At 40.0% G+C, this 20,987-nt stretch overlaps 1 protein-coding gene across 2 annotated transcripts in view; it reads left to right on the forward strand.

The window, feature by feature from the left end:
* Positions 1-20,987, forward strand: part of ENTREP2 (endosomal transmembrane epsin interactor 2) — a 459,718-nt gene that overhangs the window by 416,773 nt on the left and 21,958 nt on the right. For both annotated transcript variants that reach the window (XM_036878703.2, XM_036878702.2), the window contains one exon: positions 18,533-18,640. In XM_036878703.2, the coding sequence (XP_036734598.1) occupies positions 18,533-18,640 (108 nt within the window). The remainder of the gene's footprint in view (positions 1-18,532; positions 18,641-20,987) is intronic.

Raw genomic sequence — 20,987 nt, forward strand, 5'->3', positions numbered from 1 at the left:
CAGGGTTATCTTAGCCAATGGCTCATCAAGTTGGAGTACATGAGACGTTTTGTAAGGGCCTGCTCATCTCCCCCTGCCCGCCCCCACTCTGCCTTCTTGGGCGCTAGATCCCACCCTTGGGGGGCCTTGAGTCCTTAGGGGTTGGACCCCATCACCGCCTGCAGCTGTGCCGCACCGAATCCCCTTCCTTAATGACGCTGTTCGTGCACGTTCTGTAACCTTCTGGTCTCTGAGTTTTGTCTCCTTCAAAGCTTCACTCCAGGTACACTTCGGATGCTGTGGTCCCTCTTTATTCTTTCCACCCTGGCATCTGTGGGGTGAGGTCTGGGCCCCATCCTGTCCCTCTCGGGTCTAGTCCCTTCTGGGCTTTGGTGGGGGAAGGGATGAGGGAAGTATCCTTGTTCTTCTGTCACGGGTGGGCCTGCCCTGCCCACACTTGATGAGGTGGGTTCCTCGGCTCTTGCGGTTGTCTCCGTGTAGGTGTGTAGTTGGTTCCCCGTGGTGTCAGCTTCACCCTGTCCTGTGCCTTCTCCAGAGGGTCATCTGTGCTCCCTCATCTTGACAGTGGTCAGTGCCCCTCCCTGCTCTGTGGCTCACCAGGAGCCACGGGGACTCTGAATTCCACAGGTGCAGGCATCCAGCTCCGGTGGCCGTTCCAGGTCCTCAGTGTGACCCTGCAGGGCCTGCCCGGGAGTGCACCGCAGTGAGCAGTGTGTGTGCCCCAGGGTGGCTGCCTCCCTGCCTGACATGGAAGAATTTGCATGCCCCTGGCACTGGCTTGGCACATTGATGTTGCTCAAGAAATCTTATCAGAACTGGACATGAAGTCGGGAACAGGCCAAACGTCCCCCACTGTCACATCAGTACATCAGTTTAACAGACGCTCATTTTATAAACTGAACTGCATGTCCTTGGAGGGCAGCTTTGCGCTGCGTTGGCATCCCAGCTTCAGCACCAGCTCAGGTAGCTGGAGACAAACCATCAGCCTCTGCGGTTTCCATTTTTTTCCCCAAAGTATTTGTTTTAAACTTGTTAATGTTGGTGGATAAAGCACCTAAAAGTGACCATTGCCAATAAAACTTCTCTTGTCTAGACGATTGGTTTAAAAATTTGTCGTCTAGGGTTTTTCTTTTTCCCTGCCATATATTTTTATGTGACATTGGCATTTATTCAAGAAAACTTGTAGCATTAAGACTGATTGATGTAGATTCCTGAATATACAGTTTTGACAGATTCCCAAATTTATTTTGAGAAGAATTTTATCCAGTAAATTTTAAAGCTTTTTCTCAACACCATTGATTTAAAAAAGAAACTTAGTGAATATTTTTTATTATAAAAGCAATACCTGACCACTGTGAAAGATGTGAAAATTAAATATGTAGCTGATTAATGGATGATAGATAATCCTACCATGGATACATTATGTTCTAGACATTTTTCTATGCAATATACATTTATATGTGTCAGCGTTTTAACAGGAAGCAGGAGCTGTGTTAATAGTGTTTTGGTAACTGTTTTTCAGCTACTGTACCACAGAGCTGGATAGTTAATAGATAGAGAAGCTAGTTACTGATTATTGGTTAGTTCTCTGTACCCCAGTCTCCCCTTCCTGCTCCATTATCTGCCCTCTCAGCCTTGATTTGTCCTTCAAGGCTCACCTCTGTGTCCTGAGTCACCCAGAGTCCTTCCCCTCTGGCACCTGGCTCGGTTTACCCAGTGAGAGGTACTTACAGAAGGGACAGTGGGAGAAAGGTCAGGGCATCAACTTTCAGCACCCCCTTGTAGACTGTGGGTTTTTACCTATAGCTCCAACGTTTGTGCAAGGGCCTCCTCCCTCAGCTATACTTTTATTGGCTACCATGGCTCCCTCCCTTGGTACCTTCAAGTATGGGGGGCTAACAGCTCCCTGTTGTTGGAAGTTGCTGAGTGATATGCGATTCTTCATTGGTTTGCTGAACTCTGTTCACATAGATTATTCATTAAATTTTCTTCAACCTCTGAGTCTGCCAGCTGTGTACTGCCGGGACCTTGACTGATGGAGGTGGATGCTTGCATAGATATGTGCATGGCTGGACCTCATTCTTTTTAATGTTGCCGAGGATTCCAATGTATGGACTCTTTATTAACATTTTTATTTACTAGGCAATATTTAACACACACAAAATGGCCTGGAAAATGATACAGTTAACTACCATGTGCCAATCATATGTGTTAGAAAAGAAGGCATTACCAGTTTAGCAAGGCACCGTCCCAACTGCATCTCATTTCCCTCTTCTCCTTTGCTGGTCATCCTAGTTTTTCGGCACGTTTATGTCCCTAAACAGTGATGTTAGTTTTTGCATGTCTTCGGATTCATGTCAGTGGTGTTTATCCTCCTTGTATTTTTCATCTTTAATTTACTCCTTTCACATAGGGTTTTGTTTGTGAATGCTGTCCCCACTGGTGTGTGTGACTGTAGTTTATTTTCACTGTTACAGAGCCTTCCATTATATGGATATACCAACATTTATTCGCCCTTTCTCCTGCTGATGAATTTGGACTCTTTCAAAGACGTTTGTATTACAAACAGTATTTCTCTCATCACCCTCATGCTGGTGCCCCCTGGGTTCCTGTGTGAGCATTTCTCCAGGAAGCATTCCCAGGAATAGAATTGCTAGGTGCTGGGCCCAAGGCATCTTCCACTTTACTAGGCGTTGCCCGGGTGTTCTCCAAAGTGGCTTTGCTAATGCACACTTCCATCAGGATTTCCATTTCTCCAGATCCTCACCAAGCCTTCAGTTTTTGCCATCGAGAGAGGAGAAACATAGTATCCTTAAGTGTGTTATGTGCATTTCCCTGACCCAGGGAAGTGAAACGTGTTCACCTGCCAAGTGTCATTTTGTTCCTCACCAATAGATGACTTAGTGATCTTTGGCTCCTTTCATATTGGTTGTCTGTTTTGTTTTTAGAGGTTTATCAGATATTCTGAACACTAATCCTTTCTTAGTTGTATGTATTGCAAGTATTTCCTCCAGCCTGTAGACTTTTTTTTTTTTTACCTATTTATGGTGTCTTTTGTCATATAGAATGTCTTTTGACATTGCAATACAGCTGATTTTATCAATCTTGTCCCTTATGGTTTGTGCCTTTTACATCTTGTTTAGCAAATACAGTTGATTCTCATTATTTGCAGAAAGATTCTATAAAGTTGCTGCCAACATTGAATAGTGACTACTGAACCATTGTTCCTAGAGGAAATACAGGATTAAGTTCCTGTGACCTCTTGTCCCAACATTTTCATCAATCAATCAATACAGACCCTTGTTTTATGTGTGCTTCTGTTTAAAGGCACCTTATTTAATATATATTGTGGGTTAATTAATATTGAACTCAAGGCCAACAACCCTTTAACTTAGCCTGAATGAAGCTTCCCTAGTGCACGTGTTTTCCCCATCAGGCACATTGTAGCCTTTCTGCACTTAGGAGCACTAGACAGCACTTTAGCCATGTGCTTGGGAACCATTTCCAATAGCCAAATCACCAACAAAAAGTACACACACAAAAAATGTGGCACTAAATAGACCACAAAAATGGCAACTGAAACAAGGAGAGCTAAAACAAGAAAGCTGAGCTTCTCCTTGTTCATCTTCAGCTGTGAAACATGCATTCTTCATTGGTTTGCTTAACTCAAATTTTTGCCATTCTGTGCATGTCCTTATATGACCACAAAAGCACCACAGGTAATTTTGGGCGTTACAAATGAATTTTAGCAAGCAGATGAACTTGCAATATGGAATTCACAAATAGTGAAGATTGACTTTACTTTCCTTCCCCAAATTTACAAGCTACAGTCTCTTAGGTTTTCTTCTAATAGATTTAGAGTTCTATTTCTCAGATGTAGATTTTTTAAATTCTCATTTATGAGTGTTGTAAAATTACTGATGATTCTGTAGGGATAAACAATTATCCTAGGGCCATTTATTTCCTACTAATCTGTCATATGCCCGGTTTCCATGTGCATGTGGTTATTTTTGTGAAGTCTTCTGCTCTCTTAGTCTATTTTTCTGCTTTTTATCAATTCTGCTTTATCTTAATCCTCTGCTTTTATAATAGGTCTTGATATCTTATGGGGAAGGTCCTTTCACCCTGTTTTCTTCCAAATTATCTTGTCTGTTCTTTCTTTTTAGTATCTTTTAATGCAATAATGGTTACAATAATAGAGTATATATAGATTATAAAGCATAAAGCCTTGGGACTCACTAGTCTATCACCAATCTCATGATATCTCATCTCATATCTACCTCTGTGTGCTTCCCCAGCAGAGGGAACAACTACCATCTTGAATTTTGTATCTTTTGTTTTTTTTTATACTTTAATCACATAGTTGCATTTACCTAAACACAATATTGTTTAGTTTTGTGCTTCTTCTTAAGCTTTATAAATGACATCATATTGTCTAGGCTTTTACTGCTTATTTTCACAATTCATCCCTGTTGTGTGTAGTTGTAATTCATTCATTTTCACAACTCTGGAACATCTTGTCTGTGAACATGCCACACTGTATTCATACCTTGCCCACTGGAAGGACACTGGGCAGGTCACAATTGTTTGCTCCTGGCAACAATAATGGTCTGAATGGACACCTATGATGCATATGTCTCATGGTGCACATGGCAATAGTCCCAGAAATAGCATTGCTACAATATTCAACTTTAGAAGATGATGCTACATTAGTTTTCAAAGTGATTATATTGGTCTTCACACCCATCAGAAATGTGTTAGAGTCCTCACTGATCCATAACTCTAGCATTTGGCATTTTTTAAATAGATTTTATAGATTTTATAGGTATACAAAATGTATCTTGTGATCTCTATTTGGATTGAGAATAGCTATTATTAAAATTGATAATCTTTTTAGATATGTATTCATCATTCATGTTTCCTCTTCTGAGCATTATCTTTCATCTCTGTGGCCTATTTCTCTATTGATTGTCTTTTTTTATTGATTTGTACAAGGTTTGTTTTTTGTCTTGTTTAAGAAAACCATCCCTATTTTGAGGACATGAGCATATTGTTTTGGTTAATTTTTCCTTTCACATGTATGTCCTTAATTCATCTCGAATTGATTTTTGAGTATTATATATGAATAGCCAATTATTTTAGGACTGGTTTTTAAATAGTCCATTCTTTACACAAAAATCTCCTTTGCCTGACCTGTCACACAACAAGTTTTAATATTTGTATCTTTTTCTGTGCTATTTTGTTTAGTTAAATGAATCTTTTTTTTCCTTCATTGGTACCATACTGTCCTGATGACTCTAGTTTCATAGTAAGTATTGATAGATGGTAAGAATTTAAATCTATAAACTTACTCCAAAGTTAAGCTGTTGCTCCTTCCCATGAGCGCTAATCTGCAGTCCTTGTACTTGATAACCACCCACCACTCCCTCGACCCTGATCCTTCCCCTAAAACCTAGGACCTCCCAGGACCCAATCACTGGGGCAGCAGTGCCTGGAACCCCGGGGTCACCAGTGCCAGTGGCTGGCTCTGTCTTGAGCTAGTGCTCAAGCTGTACCAGCTGTTAAGTCTTTGGAATCTCACCTCTGCCTTCACCTGTCAAAACTGAGAGAATTTTTAAAACTTTAAAAAATAATTGTTGGATCCACCTGTTCATTCTAGGCCATCTCTGTTCATTGTTCATTACTGTGCTTCCATGTCTTAGGTTTCCTTAAACATTTTATACATAGCTATTCTATACTCTGTACCCAACAATTCCAAATTCTGAAGTCCTTGAGAATCTAAAACCGTTGTTTATTCTTCCTGACACTTCCTACTGACAGGCGGCTCACGTCTGCATATACAAGATGATTTCTGATGGAGGACCCATATTTGTTTTTGATCTTACTGTGTAGGAATTCTGTGGACTTAACTGAGGGCTGCCTCCTCCAAGAACAATTCATCTCTGCCCCACCTGGAAAACAGAAAGTACTGCACACCTGGGACAACTCTAGTCTCTGTCTCAAACCTCTGAGTTTAATGCTGGAGTCTCTATTCAATTGCCCCAACTTACTGCCAGCCCTAGGAAACAGATCGCAGTGCTGCTATTAGCATTTACCCTCAGGACAGCCTTGTTCCTATTCTTGCTCTCTGCCCACAGTTCCCACTTCCAGTTTTGGTCCACAAGTTGGTCCTTTAATTTGGAGGGAGGAGTGGAAATGAAAAGATCTTTGGAGGTCTCTATTTTCTGCACGCTCAGCAATGCGTCAAGAAGCATACATTCATTATTCAGAATCTGTTGTTTTGCAGCAGGCGGGCCCATCTTAGGAAACCTGCTAGACGTACTACCTGAAGTGGAAGACTGCCTTGGCTTTTCTTGGCTTCATGTTCTGCCGTCTAGATTTTAGAGTCATCCTGTCAGTCTACACACACACAAACACAGAGCTTTGTTGTGATCCTTATTGGGATTCCATTGCATTTATAAATTAATCTGTAGAGAATTAACATATAAATATGATATTGAGTCTCCCTATTCATGATTATAGTATATCTCTGCATTTACTCTCCATACATTTTTTTATCATCTCTTCCATTTTTTTCTATATTTATTCTTGAGTACATTATACTTTTTGTCACTATTGTAAATAATATCCTTAAAAAAACTATACCTCCTGTTTGTTCCTGAAGAATGGAGTTAATTTTGCATATTGACCTTATATCCAGCAATATTGCTCAACTATCTTATTTAATTTAAATATCTGAAAATGTAATTGGATTTTCTACATAAATATATCATACTGGAATAATGGTGGTTTTTCTTTCTTTCCAATTTGTATATAATTTACTTCCTTTTAGTGTCTTATTCTAATGGCTGAGAACTGCTCTAAATGTTGAATGGATGTGATGATGGTGGTCATCCTCATCTCCTTCCTGATATTTGCTATAGGGTTTTTTTAATTTCTTAAAGGAGTTTTCATCTATTTCAAGTTTATTAGGCACCTTTGAAATCTCAACTGCTATTTTGAATCTGTTGAGATTATTGTAAGGTTTTTCTTATTTAATGTGAATTCCATTAATAGATTATATTATGTTAAAATGTTATAATACAAGAATAAACAAAACTTGGTCATAATGCATATTTAATATGCTATTGAATTTAGTTGTCAGTATTTTGCTTAGGATTTTTGCATTTAGGTTCACAAGGAAGAATTTTCCTCTCATTCTTTTTATATCTAGGTTTGTCTTCTTTGTTTTCTTAAAGAAAACCAATTATTCCAACACAGTTTATATAACGTGCTACTTTTATCACTGTTATAAGCATCTGTCTCTCGACTCTCTCTTCTGTTCCTTTATCAATTCCACACTATTTTATTGTTATAGATTTGTGGTACATTTTGACGTGTACAAAGCCCTTCTTTTCCAAAAATTTCTTGTCAACACTTGTTTATTTTTTCTTCACGTAAATGTATGTAATTTTTTATAATTGAAGTATCATTGATTTACAGTATTATTTTGGTTTCTGGTGTATGACTTAGTGATTTGATGGTTATCTACATTATTAAATATATGCAGTGTTTTGTTTGACATTGGTTTAAAGCTAGAAGCTACTTAGGATCAATGACAGGGAGTTTTTATAAACCCAGAATTTATGAGAAAACTATGTTGTATAAAAGGAATATATAGGAAAGACATATTTTATAAAACATATTTAGACTGTTAGAACTGTATTTTATGTAAACTTTTTGATAGCCACAAATAAAATACCTATAAAAGTCAACCAAAAGAAAAATAGAAAGAATCAAGACCTATTATTACAAAAAACAAAAACAAAATAACGAAACACAAAGGAAGGCAGCAAGAGAGGAAGAAGGAACAAAGAACCATAAGACAAACAGAAAACAGTTAACAAAATGGCAATAGTAAATCCTTCCTTATCAGTAATTATCTTAAGTATGAATGGACTAAACTCTCCAATAAAAAGATATGGAGTGGTCGAATGGATAAAAAACCAAGACCAAGTTGTATGCTGTCTACAAGAAACTCACTCTAAATTCAAGGACATGCAAAGGCTGAAAGTGAAGGGATAGAAAAAGATATTCTATAGAAAATGGTAACCAAAAAAAAAAAAGCAGAAGTGGCTATACTAATACCAGACAAAGTATATTTTAAGTCAGAAACTATTTAGAGACAAAGAACATCATTGGTAAAGGGTCAATTCAATAGGAAGATAAAGCAATTATAAATATATATGCAGTCAATATCAGAGCACCTAATATATAAAACAAGTTTTGACAGATTTAAAAGGAGAAATCAGCAGTGCAATAATAGTAAGAGATTTCAATACTCCACTTTCAATAATGGAGAGAACATCTAGATGGAAAATCAAGACTTGAACAAACCAGACCTAATAGACATACATGGCGCTTTTTACCCAATAGAAAAAAAAAAAAAAACACATTAGATCACAAAACAAGTCTTAACAAATTTAAGAAGATCAAAATCATACCAAGTATCTTTTCTGACCATAATGAAATGAAATTAGAAATCAATAACAGTAAATACAGAAAAATTCACAGTATGTGGAAACTAACATACTCTTAAACAACCACTGGGTCAAAGAGAAAATCAAAAGGGAACTTTAAAAAGGTTTCTATATATATGTATACATATAAAAAGATACATAGTATGTACACACACACACACACACATACACACATATATACACACACAGAGAAATTACTTTTTACTACTAATTACTCTTCCTTGAATTTCAGAAATGTGGCAGTTTTGTTGATATTAAAACTTGATAGAACTGTAAGAAAATAATTATTCTATGAATTACAGTTATTTATACAGATTATAGTTTAGGTAATTTGCATCTATTATCTAAAAGCTGGAAGTTCTTGCTTCAGAGAGCAGAAGGCAGGTTTTGAATCATCAAATAAGGAGCAGTTCTGCACCACTGTAGAAAGTAAATTTCCTCATAGGTCCTTGCTCAAAGTTAAAAGTGCCATTGAGCAAGCAGCACATACTGTGTGAGGACCAAACCTGTCCTCCTGTAGTAGCATTTGTGTTATTGATGGTGCCTGAGAGGCCAAAGCAAGGCCAAAATTCACTTCAATTTGTAGCCATCCTAAATTGAACATTTGCTTCTTGAAATTATAGCTTTCACACATTCCTCCATGAATCACTTACCTTCTCCATTTGGCAGTCTGATTTTAGCTCCTTTTTTAGGATGAGTATTCAAGTCAGCCACAAAGACCTCTGAATGCAAGAACTGCTTTCTACAGAGACAAATTAAATGGCCTGGGATCTGTTCCAGGATATTTTCCTCATTTGAGAAATTTTATGGAAAATAGAAGTTGCCGATTTTATATACACACACACACACACACACACACATTTTTCTCATACTACCAGTAAGAGCTTTGTACAGAGTCTTGCCCATGCACTTTAATTTATTTAAAGGCAATGGTGAATTTTTCTCTGTATGTGGTTGGAAATTTGGAAACTAAATTTCCTTCTAGTCTGAACTTAAAATTCAGAAGAGAACAATGAAATATCCCACACATTTTCAAATTAACCTGTTGGAGTTTACTATTACTTTTCTGGCAGAAGACATGAAACTTCTGGCTCAGAAATGAAGGACTTTATTACTCACAGCAAAAGCAGTAGCCACAGCTTTGTGTTGGGTTGGGTCAGTACCCCATGCCCCTCACATCTCAGGGGGTGATGCAAAGGACTCACCACAGATCCCTGGTGCACATGGGCTACACTACAGGAGAGGAGCACCGAGCTTGGGGAATTTGCTGCCTTTGTAGTGAGGCTATGCTTTGCCTGGGGGAGATGTTTCCTCCTCCCTCAAGATTGCTTGTGGCAAACCTTGTTACCTGGGAGGTGGGCAAGGTAAAGAGCAGTCAAGGTTTATATTCTTGGTACGTCCGGCAAGAACTCATAGGCATGCTCAGGGTCATGGCAGGCTGCTTCTCCCAACATAGCTCTACAGTGAGTGTCGGGGAATAGTCCGTGACCAGTGTCCCGCTAGCATCACAAGGCAATAAAGAACACATGGTACAGGCTGCCCTGGGGCTTCAAAGGAGGAAAAGTGCCTTTGGATATCAGAAGAGACACTGAAGGAAATGAATTCAACCTGGTCTTGAAAATGGAGTCACACTTGGATCTGAGAGGTGAAGAAGCATAAGAGGGAACTGTGAGAGGCCTTTTAAGTACTACACCTGGGAAAGGCGAATTAGAAGAGGCAGAGAGAGTGTTTGGGAAGCTGGGGTAAGTTGTCCAGATATATAAGTGTGAATGAAGATGTGAGCTGGACGGTCACTGGATTCAGAAAGGGGTGGACAGATTGGAAAAGACCTACAGGAGACACTTCAGTTGCTTACCATGAGGTGATCTGAGGACTATGTGTCCAGAATTTTGAAATTTTCATGTATTTGCTTCATGCTCAGAGCAGAACAATCTGGTTGTATTTTAATGCAGGCGGTTCTGCACCCTGGAAGTCCCTGAACTTGGTCCTCCACACCTTGGATGGGGTACTTTCTCTTGCTTTAACACATCACCATTTCTACCTGTCTTTTTTAACATCCTGTTTTCCCAAATTTAAATCTTGTTCCTGCCACGAAAGACCCTCTAAGATACTGATCACTGTGTCAGCAATTGGGAATCTTCAAGAGAATAAAAGCCTGACTCCCATCCCTTGTGATTATAACACATGAATAATTACTGTTGGCTGTTGGTTTCACTGCTTAGTTTTTATGTTATGGGCCTTTCCTTACTTCCCATCATTATGCCTTGGCTGATACCATTCTCCTATGGGGTCTCTTTCTTTATTCAAAGAAAAAAATGTAGGAAAAAAAACTGGCAAATGGGCAAATAGAAATGAATAGAAGACCACTCGTCCTGTGGACAGCAGTATTTCCAGCAACAAAAGGAATCAAAGTCCTGGATTTTTAATGTTTCTTAAGGTGTAATTTCTCATGGCTGTCACTTTTCTCAGGCCACTGTGTTATTAATATTTAGAATTTACTTAGGTTGGAGAGAATTTTAAAAGAATTCATAATTTGTAGGTTTACGTAAGTATCTCCTCTTTGTTTTATACATGAATGATTATATACACAATTTCCTTACTTTTCTTAAAGTATGCAAAATGGACAGCAGCAAAATTCAGTATCCACAGTGAAAGACCTGTCTTGTTTTCACACTTGCCATTTTGAAGCCCCTGTAAAGAGATTTCATAGAACACAGATTTCAGTACTTGCAGAGGACACTCTGATAAAGTTGTCAAAGGGCAGAGGTAAAGGCATTATTTAAGTCAGAAAGAGAATTCCTACAAAACATAGAAACACAATTCCAGGTGATAAGCAGTTATCCAGAAAAAAAACAAGCATTTAAACAGTTGGAAGGGGTAAAAAAGAAGTGTTCCTGAGGTGTGTTTTAAATGAACACACTGCACGGGACATAAAGCAGTGTTGACTTCATGGTATGTATTCACAACATAAGCTGTAATTTGTGTTTATTCTGTTGTGAGTAGTTTTATTTGAATGCAAATAAAACTACACACAAAATTAATGTTATTTTTCAGAAGGGCATTCATTTCAATGATAATGAAGCATGTGGTCAATAACATTGACATTTTTAGATTGAGGACAAGGCAAAGGTATGATTTATATGTTTAGTTATAGCACACTGAGATACATCATTATTTAGTTCTAATTGGATCACCCCCCTGAGAGATATAGTTAAGATTTCTACATATTATCTCAGGTTATTCTCTACATATATCTCAGGTAAGGGTGGTAATTTCATCCACAAATGTCGTCTTCTCTAGAGAGTCCAGAGGACCCCAATCCTCTGAAGTCTGGTGGGTCTGGAGGTAGGAATGAGTGAGCGCAAGGCCGTCAGGGGCATCAAGAGCCCCCACAGGTAGAGGCACATCTTGACCGTAGGGATGTCCGCTCCGCGTCTCCCTTGAGTGCTCCAGCCTCACATTTCCAGCTGATCACTAAAATCTCCCTGGCAGGTCAGCTTCTGCTTGACCCAGACCACACTGGTCATTCTGATGTTGCTCCTCTCAGCCCCTGGTGCAGCGCCTGGCATCTCATGCTCACATTCACAAGGATGCCTCAGAATCACCTACCAGTTCTCCCATCCCAGTCTGCTGCCAATCAATGGCTGTGCCCTGTGGGTTTCAGCTTCCAAGTCACTCCCTGACTCCCAACCTCCACGCTCCCTCCAGGAGTCCTGGCTTCAGCCCTCTGCTGCTGCATCTGACTGGTCACCCCTGTGTTTTCAGCCTCTTGTGTCAACGGATGTTTACTGAGCTCCAACTATATTCCAGGCTCTGTGCTAAGCCCTGGAAAAGGTATCTTTCTGTCATTTGTGAAAGCAAGTTGCATTGCTTTCTCAACAACACACTTCTTTAGAGGTATCTCGTCACCTACAAAGTAAAATCCAGACTCCTTAGCCTCTCTCCAACCCCATTCTGTGCAAGCTGTTTCCCACACCTGAGCTCCCATCCTGCCCCATCTTCCCTGGCTGCAGGAGCAGGGAGGACCCTTGTGGCGGCCACAGTAACATTGCACAGGATACTTCAGGCAGCTGGCTGAGCCCTGCAACAACCACTTAGAAAAGTGAAGCGAAAAAGCCACCAAAAGCTTTTGGTCAAGATGGAATTACAGAAACTGGATGTAGCCTCCCACCTGAAACGAATGAAAAACAGACAAAATATAAAACACTGAACATCAGGCAATGAAGGACATGATCCCTGATATATATGGTCAACAAGTGAGGTGAGCCCTACAATTGCCCAGCTTATGTCTTGAGAAAGTCTCCAGGATGCATTTCAGAGTAGGGAAACATGGGGGGAATCCCTGCAGACAGCCTGAGTTGGAGAGACAGAGCTAAGGGGCTGAGGGAAGCTAAAACCTCGGGACTGAAGTTCTCAGAACAGAGAACTGGAGGGGCGAAAACTGCAGCAAGAGAGCTCCGAGATCTTCAGAGGGTTCCCCAGAGTTCCAGCTGAACACTGATCAGCCCATGCACACGAAGAAACTATTTGAGTCTAGGAAAAGAACCACCCAGAAGGATTAGAGATAACAGTGTCTGGGTTCACATGGGTCCGGGAGTAGTACCTGCTCCCACATTGCTCTGTGTACTCAGAACATTCTTACCTCAGGGGTGGGCAGTAACTGGCACTGGACTGAGCCATGCTTCATTTCTGCCTAACAGGTCTTAAAATTAAGATTCAGTTCTCTGTCTTCACATTTGCATTGGGTTATATAACCTTGGGAATGTGTTTAAACACAGTCTGTGAACTTCATCCTCCATGATATTATAATCACATCCCTTTCTGCTATTTTACAAGGCAGCTTTGAGAACAAATAGCAGGTTCTGAGGGAGGAGATTGAGCAAGGACTTCTGTAGTCGCAAGCAATTTACAGGAGATTGGAGAACTTTTTCCTAAAGGATGCTGTAGATTAGAATATATGGGTTCATATATATATGAGGAAGCCCTAGGAAAGCTCCCAGACTAGAGAGTCATTTGGGCACATTCCTAATGCACGTGCGATGCATGTCAATGAGGAAATACAATCAGTATTTCCCACCCTTCTTGAGGATTTGTCATCCCTGGATTAGATCATTGAAAATAACCTCATTAATACATGTCTTTCTGGTGAAAGATACATTTTTCCTTTCTGAGTATGTACAGTACTTTGTGCATTTTTGCATGAATAAGACTGAAATGAAGAATATCATTAAAAGCATACCTTGTTTTACGGCACTTTACATGTGCTGCATATTTTGTAAATTGAAGGTTTGTGGCAACCCTGCATTAAGCAAGTCTATCAGCAATATTTCAAACTTTTTCATTGTGTTTGTTAGGGTGATCTGTGATCATTGGTGTTAGTTACTATTGTAATTATTTTGGGGCAGCACGAACTGTGCCCATATAAGACAGGGAACTTAACTGACAAATGTTATGTGTGTTCTGACTGCTCCACCAACCGGCCGTTCTCCCATCTCTCTCCCTTTCCTTCCTAATCCCTGAGACACAACAATATTGAAATTAGGCCAATTAGTAAACCTATAATGGCCTCTAAATGTTCAAGTGGAAGGAAGAATTGCACAACTTGCACTTAAAATCAAAAGCTAAACATGATGAAACTTAGTAAGGACGGTATGTTGAAAACTGAGATAGGCTGAAAGTAGGCCTCTTGTACCATACAGTTATCCAAGTTGTGAATGCAAAGGAAAAGTCATTGAAAGAAATTAAAAGTGCTATCCAGTGAACACACGAATGATAAGTAAATAAAACAGCCTTATTCCTGATATGGAGAAAGTTTTAGCAGCCTGGATTAAAGATCACACCAGCCACAACATTCCCTTACACCAAAGCCTAACCCAGAGCAAGGCTCTAACTCTTTAATTGTGTGAAGGCTGAGAGAGGTTAGGAAGGTGCAGAAGAAAAGTCTGAAGCAAGCAGGAATTGGTTCAAGAGGTTTAAGGCAAGGAGCCATCTCCATCAGATAAAAGCACCAGGTGGAGCAGCAAGTGCTGATGTAGAAGCTGCAGCAAATTATCCAGAAGATCCAGCTGAGATCATTAATGAAGGTGGCTACACTAAACAACGCATTTTCAGTGTAGACAAAGCAGCCTTAAATTAAAAGGTGCTATGGAGGACTCTCATAGCTGGAGAGGAGAAGTCAATGCCTGGCTTCAAAGTTTCAAAGGAGAGGCCAATTCTCTTGTTAGGGGCTAATGCAGCTGGTGGCTCTAAGTTGAAGCCTATGCTCATTTATCATTCTGAAAATCCTAGGGCCCTTAAGAATTATGCTAAATTTACTCTGCCTGTGCTCTATAAGTGGAGCAACAAGGCCTGGATGACAGCACATCTGTTTACAACATGGTTTAGAATATGGCCTACTGAATGTTTTAAGCTGTTGAGACCTGCTCAGAAAAGAGTCCTTTCAAAAATAATACTGCTCATTGACAATGCACCAAGAGCTCTGATGGAGATGAACAAGATAAATGTTGTTTTCATGCCTTTAAATACAATATTCATTCTTCAGCCCATGGATCAATAAATCATTTTGACTTTGAAATCCTATTATTTAAGAAATACATTTCATAAGGCTATAGGCCATAGGTGGTGATTCCTCTGATGGACCTGGGCAAAGTAAATTGAAAACCTTCTGGAAAAGGTTCACCATTTTAGAAGCCATTAAGAACATTTGTGGCTCATGGGAAGAAGTCAAGATATCCACATTAACAGGATTTTGGAATAAGTTGATTCTAACCCTCCTGGATAACTTTGAGGGGTTCAAGATCTCAGTGGAGGAAGTCACTGCAGATGTGGTGGAAATAGCAAGAGAACTAGAATTAGAAGTAGAGCCTGAAGGTGTGACTGAATTGCTGCAATCTCATGCCAAAACTTTAACTTCTGAGAAGTTGCTTCTTATGGATGAGCAAAGTGATATCTTGAGATGGAATCTACTCCTCATGAGGATTCTGTGAAGATTATTGAAATGACAACAAAGGATTTAGAATATTACATAAACTTATTTGATAAAGCTGTGGCAGGGTTTGAGAGGATTGGATTCCATTTTGAAAGATGTTCTACTGTGGATAAAATGCTATCAAAGAGCACTGCATGCCACAGAAGAATTTTTCCTGAATGGAAGAGCCAATCAATGCAGCAAATTTCATTGTTGTTTTATTTTAAGAAATTGCCATAACCACCCCAACCTTCAGCAACCACCACCCTGATCAGTCAGCAGCCAACAACATTGAGGCAAGACCCTCCACCATCAAAAAGATTACAACTTAGATGATGGTTAACATCTTTTTGCAATAAAGTATTTTTAAATTAAGCAGACATACTCCTTCTAATACTGCTTCTCTTTCATGGTCCCCTGGCACAGCTGCTGGCATCTCATGTTCCCATTCACAGTATGTGCCTCAGAATCATCTACCAGTTCTTCTCCTTCATCACAGTCTACCTCTAATCAATGGCCATATCCATTGTTTATTTTAGACATAAAAAATGAACATTGTTTGCTTAGACATAATTCTCATATGCACTTAATAGACTACAGTATGATGTAAACAAAATTTTTATATTCACTGGGAAACCAAAAAAAATCATTTCACTTGCTTTGTTGAGATATTTGCTTTATTGCAGTGGTCTGGAACCAGACCTGCAATATTTATGACATATACGTATATGCCAAAGCTTTGATCATTTTTGTGGACCATGGTTATTTTTTCTATTTCTGGCATGGATTTGAGAGTAAACTTCCTAAAGTAGAATGGATTGTACTTGGGCAGTTAAAACTCCATGACATGTACCTTTGGAGATAGAGCACAAGACAAAGGTATCTGCTCTCACTGTGTTATTCCTCTTATTCTCATTCATAATACTCAAAACTCTAGCTAGTGCTATAAGGCAAGAAAAAGAAAAAAAGGCATACAAATTGTAAAGGAAGAAATTAAACATTTGCAGATGGCCTGATTGTCTAAATAGATAATCTCAAGGTTGCCGGATACCAGATAAATATGCAAATATAAACCACATTTCCATATACTAGCAATGAACTTAGAGGTTGAAATAAAAACACAAAAATAAACCTAAACCTAAACCTCATACCTTATTTAGGAATTAACTCAAAATGGGTCACAGACTTCAGTGCAAAACATAAAACTATAAAAACTTCTAGAAAAAAAAAAAAGAAAATATGCCTGATACAGGGCTAGACAAAGAGTTCTTAGACTGGGCACCAAAAGTATGATCTATAAAAGTAAAAATTGTAAGTTGGACCTCATGAGTATTAGAAACTTTTGTTCTGTGAAAACTTACATGAAGAAAATGAAGGGACAAGCTGCAAACTGACAAAAAATATTTGCAAGCCACGTATATGACAAAGAACTAGAACCTAGAATGCAAAAAGAACTCTCAAACTCAATGTGAAAAGTAGACAATCCATTTAGAAAATGAGCAAAAAAGATATGAACACACACTTTACCAAAGAGATATTCAGATGGCAAATGAGCACATGAAAAGATGTTAAACCTCATTAGGTTTCAGGGAAATGCAACTTAGAAGCATATTGATGAATCATTACACAACTATCAGAATGACTAAAATAAAAATACAGTTGACCCTTGAACAGTATGGGGATTAGGGGTGCTGACTCCCATGCAGTTGAAAATCCATTTAGAACTTTTAGCTTCCCGAAAACTTAACTACTAATAGCCTACTAATGACCAGATAGTACAAATAGTCAATAACACATATTTTGTATGTTATGTGTATTGTATTCTTACAGTAAAGCTAGAGAAAAGAAAATTGTCACAGGTCTCCAAAATTTTTTCCAATGTGTTTATTTACAAAAATCCACATATAAGTGAACCGTCACAGTTCAAGTACATGTTGTTCAAGGATCAACTGTAGTGACACCAAATGCCGGCAAGGGTGCAGAGGAACTGAATCATTCATACATTGCTAGTGGGAATCTAAAATGGATCAGCCGCTCTGAAAAACAATTGGCATTTTCTTATAAAACTAAACATTCAATTACCATATGACCCAGCAGTTGTATGCTTGGAAATTTATCCCAGAGAAATAAAAATATGTTCACAAAAAGACTTGTACACAAATATTCATGGCAATTTTATTTGTAATAGCCAAAAACTGAAAACAAACCAGATATTCTCCCACTGGGGTATGACAAAACAAACTCTGGTAGAGCCAAACCATGGAATACTGTTTAGCAATGAAAAACAATGTGCTATTGATACATGCAACAACTTGGATGAATCTTGAGGGTATTTATGTTGAGTGACAAAAGCCATTTCCAAAAGGTTACAAGCTATCTGATTCCACCTGCGTACCGTTCTTGAAATGACAAAATTATAAAAGTGGAGATCATTATAAAAAAGGGATTGGGAAAGGGAGTGGGGAAAAAGAGGTGTGTATCTATGAAAGAGCAACGTGGTGGGGGATCTTTGTGGTGATGGAAGAGTTCTGTATCCTGACTGTATCCATGTCAACATCCCAGTTTTGATGTTGTAATGTAGTTATGCTACCATAAGGGAAACTGAGTCAAGGATACACAGGATCTCTCTGTATTATTTCTTACAACTGCATGGGAATCTACAGTTATCTCAAAGTAAAAAGTTTAATTTAAAATCTTGGCATTTTATTAAATACTTACCAAAATTTTGAGTTACATTTTATAATAGATAGGATCACCCACCCACGTAACTGTAGAGAATTTCAAAATTTTTTCTTAGTGACTACCCAATAATTATCAAAATCATAAAAGACATCACCTAGTATTTAAGAATAATTTAATCATCATTGTAGGAGGATAAACAAATGTGTTTGTATTAAAGGCCAGTTTTGATTATGGAAAAGGAAGAAAACCCTACAAAACACAACCTCCAAGAAGTGGGTGGCATCTGGACCTTGCTGGAAATGCTAAGGATCCACCATCTGGGTTGTGAGATGAGGCTGACATTCTCCCACGTCGTTTCTCACAGGATCTCCTCTTCAGCGTGTGCGCCCTCAATGTCCTCTCCACCATCGTGTGTGCCCTGGCCACAGCCATGTGCTGCATGCAGATGGTCTCTGCTGATGTCCTGCAGATGGTGAGTGTCCCCTTCCTTCCCAGCCCCACTCAGAATTGTGGGTGGGCCAGATCCTCTCCTCCAGCCAGTTTGAATCCAGTGCGGAGTGGACACTTCAGCTTCCAACCAGAAAGCCCAGAGGATGTTGGAGCTCCGTGTTGGCAGAGTCCTACCACCGTCACACCCCTCTAGACAGCCCCTGATGTGCGTCCCTGAGTAATTTTAGTGACAATCCTAAATTTTAGTGACAAGCCCTACACATTTGCTGGGCCCCGTCCCTTCAGAGCAAGGTGCCTTCCTCAGGCTTCAGAATTCTCTCTGGAAAAAAGAAGCATGTTTAGTAGATGAGTTCTTAAATTGAAAAACTGCTCGTCTGTGCTTTTTAGACTTGCAAATTAACCCTGAGCTCATAATCCAGCGGCAGGTCACCAGCTGGCCATCATTTGGCCCTCGAGCTGCTGTTCCCAGGGGAGAGAATGAGGCCAAGACCTGGGGTTATGTACTTGTTAATACACATTTATAAACACGCGCTTAAGAAATAATGAAGGTTCTTCTTTATTTCAATGAGAGTGGAACACAGCTCACTGTTGAGCACATCAGCACTGAAGTCCATACAATGAAGAGAAGCTGATGGGGAGATATTGTTCATCAGTGCTTAAGGCCAAGAATTGTGTATCTCTCTCCATCCCCCCATTGCCTCTTCTGCGAGGCCTTCCCTGCGTCCTTCCTCCTCAATGTTTCATGCATCTAATGAAAAAAAAAAGGCAAGTTATTCTTATAGTAGTAGGCTGTTGTATTTGTTCATTCTCATTCCCCCCACCTGGCGGTACGTCAGTTAATCAAGACACAAGGCCAGAGAGCACCATTACCGAGGTGTTAAAAATTCAGTGGTTCTGATTGTGTGCCACGTGCAGCCTCTCCCTCCCACTCTAGATCTACGTGGCTGTCCCAACTGGGGCTGACCTTTCCAGGAGGTTGCAGTTTTCTGAAAGGTATCTAATTAAGTAGTTATTCAGCAGTGATGAACTTGTGGCCTTGCTCAGTGAGGCCCCGTGCTGGTGATTTTCTCCAGCATGTTGTGTAAAGGAAAGGTTAAGTACCACGGGATTCTACTCACCTCAGCAGATTTCACTATTGATCTGTAAATACCACACCAATTTGACCAAACTAACAGAACCAAAGGGCTGTAAATGCTAAAAGGTTGTATTCCCTGGATTGAAGCATTAAAATGAAAACACCAACTGAGTAAGAATAGTGTATCATAGCTATAAGAGTGTGTGTGATTATAACACAACGCGCAGGGGCATTCTGTCATTCCACTGCATGGAACGGGACGGGGCCTGGAATCCTGGGTCTGCAGTTAGGCATGTCTCGGTCAGAGTCCGGCCTCTTCTGCATGTGAAGCAAGTGGCTCTGGACGTGTCACTGAACCTCTCTGAGCCTCAGTTTACTCACCTGTGAAATGGACCCAATGGGATACCTGGTGAGCACTCACTCAGTGTGCCCTATTTTGACTCTTTGATGTGGAGGGACTATCAGTTTGTTACTGGGACATTGCAGCAGTGACCTTGAATGCAGTGTCCTTGATGTACTTTGTAACTATAAAGCACTATATGGAAGTAAACTGTTGTTGCAATTATGCTGCAGTCTCCACAGCCATCACCAGACCCCCTGTTTGCTTCATTGCTGAGTAATTTGTGGGTTAGTTTGCTTCTGAACCCTGGCTTGGAAGTGGAAATACATGAGAGTCCTGCTGGCAGGTCCTTCTCCCTTTGTGACCTTGGGCTATGGGACAGGAATGGCTCTTCCAGTGGCTGCGCTGCTGACCTGCAGAGTCGCAGGGGAGGCAAACGGGACCTGGAGGTGTCGGACCGGGCACATGACCTTGGGCACATCACTGCCACTTCGGCCCAGTTTCCTCTCTTCTGAGTAGGACTGTTCATGTCCTGCTGTCTTCACAGGACCACTGGGAGGATGACTCAGATAGTGCATGGGAGGGGGCTTGGCAGCCACCAGGAGGTTGGCTTTTAACACGTGGGTCAGATGCTGGGCCAGGCTGGCCACCCAGGCTGTGCCCTGGAGGAAGGGAGAAACAGGAAAGCCCGGGGGGGTCATGGTTACACCCTAAGGGGTGGGACCCAGAACTGAATATTCATGAGGATGCCTCAGAAACTCTTTAACTTTTTTAAAACAATTTCTTCTTTTTTCCCCCAGCTTTATTGGGATGTAATGGACTTTTTCATATTTCATTTCATTAATTTAATTAAAGAAGTAATATTTTATCCCTGGAACAAGGAAAATGTAGAGGTTTATAAAGAGAAACGTAATCCTTCCTTCTCCCACCCCCTGTTCTCCTGAGGAGGCTCGG

This window comes from Manis pentadactyla, chromosome 18, assembly GCF_030020395.1.
Source record: "Manis pentadactyla isolate mManPen7 chromosome 18, mManPen7.hap1, whole genome shotgun sequence".
Taxonomy (NCBI): Eukaryota; Metazoa; Chordata; class Mammalia; order Pholidota; family Manidae; genus Manis; species Manis pentadactyla.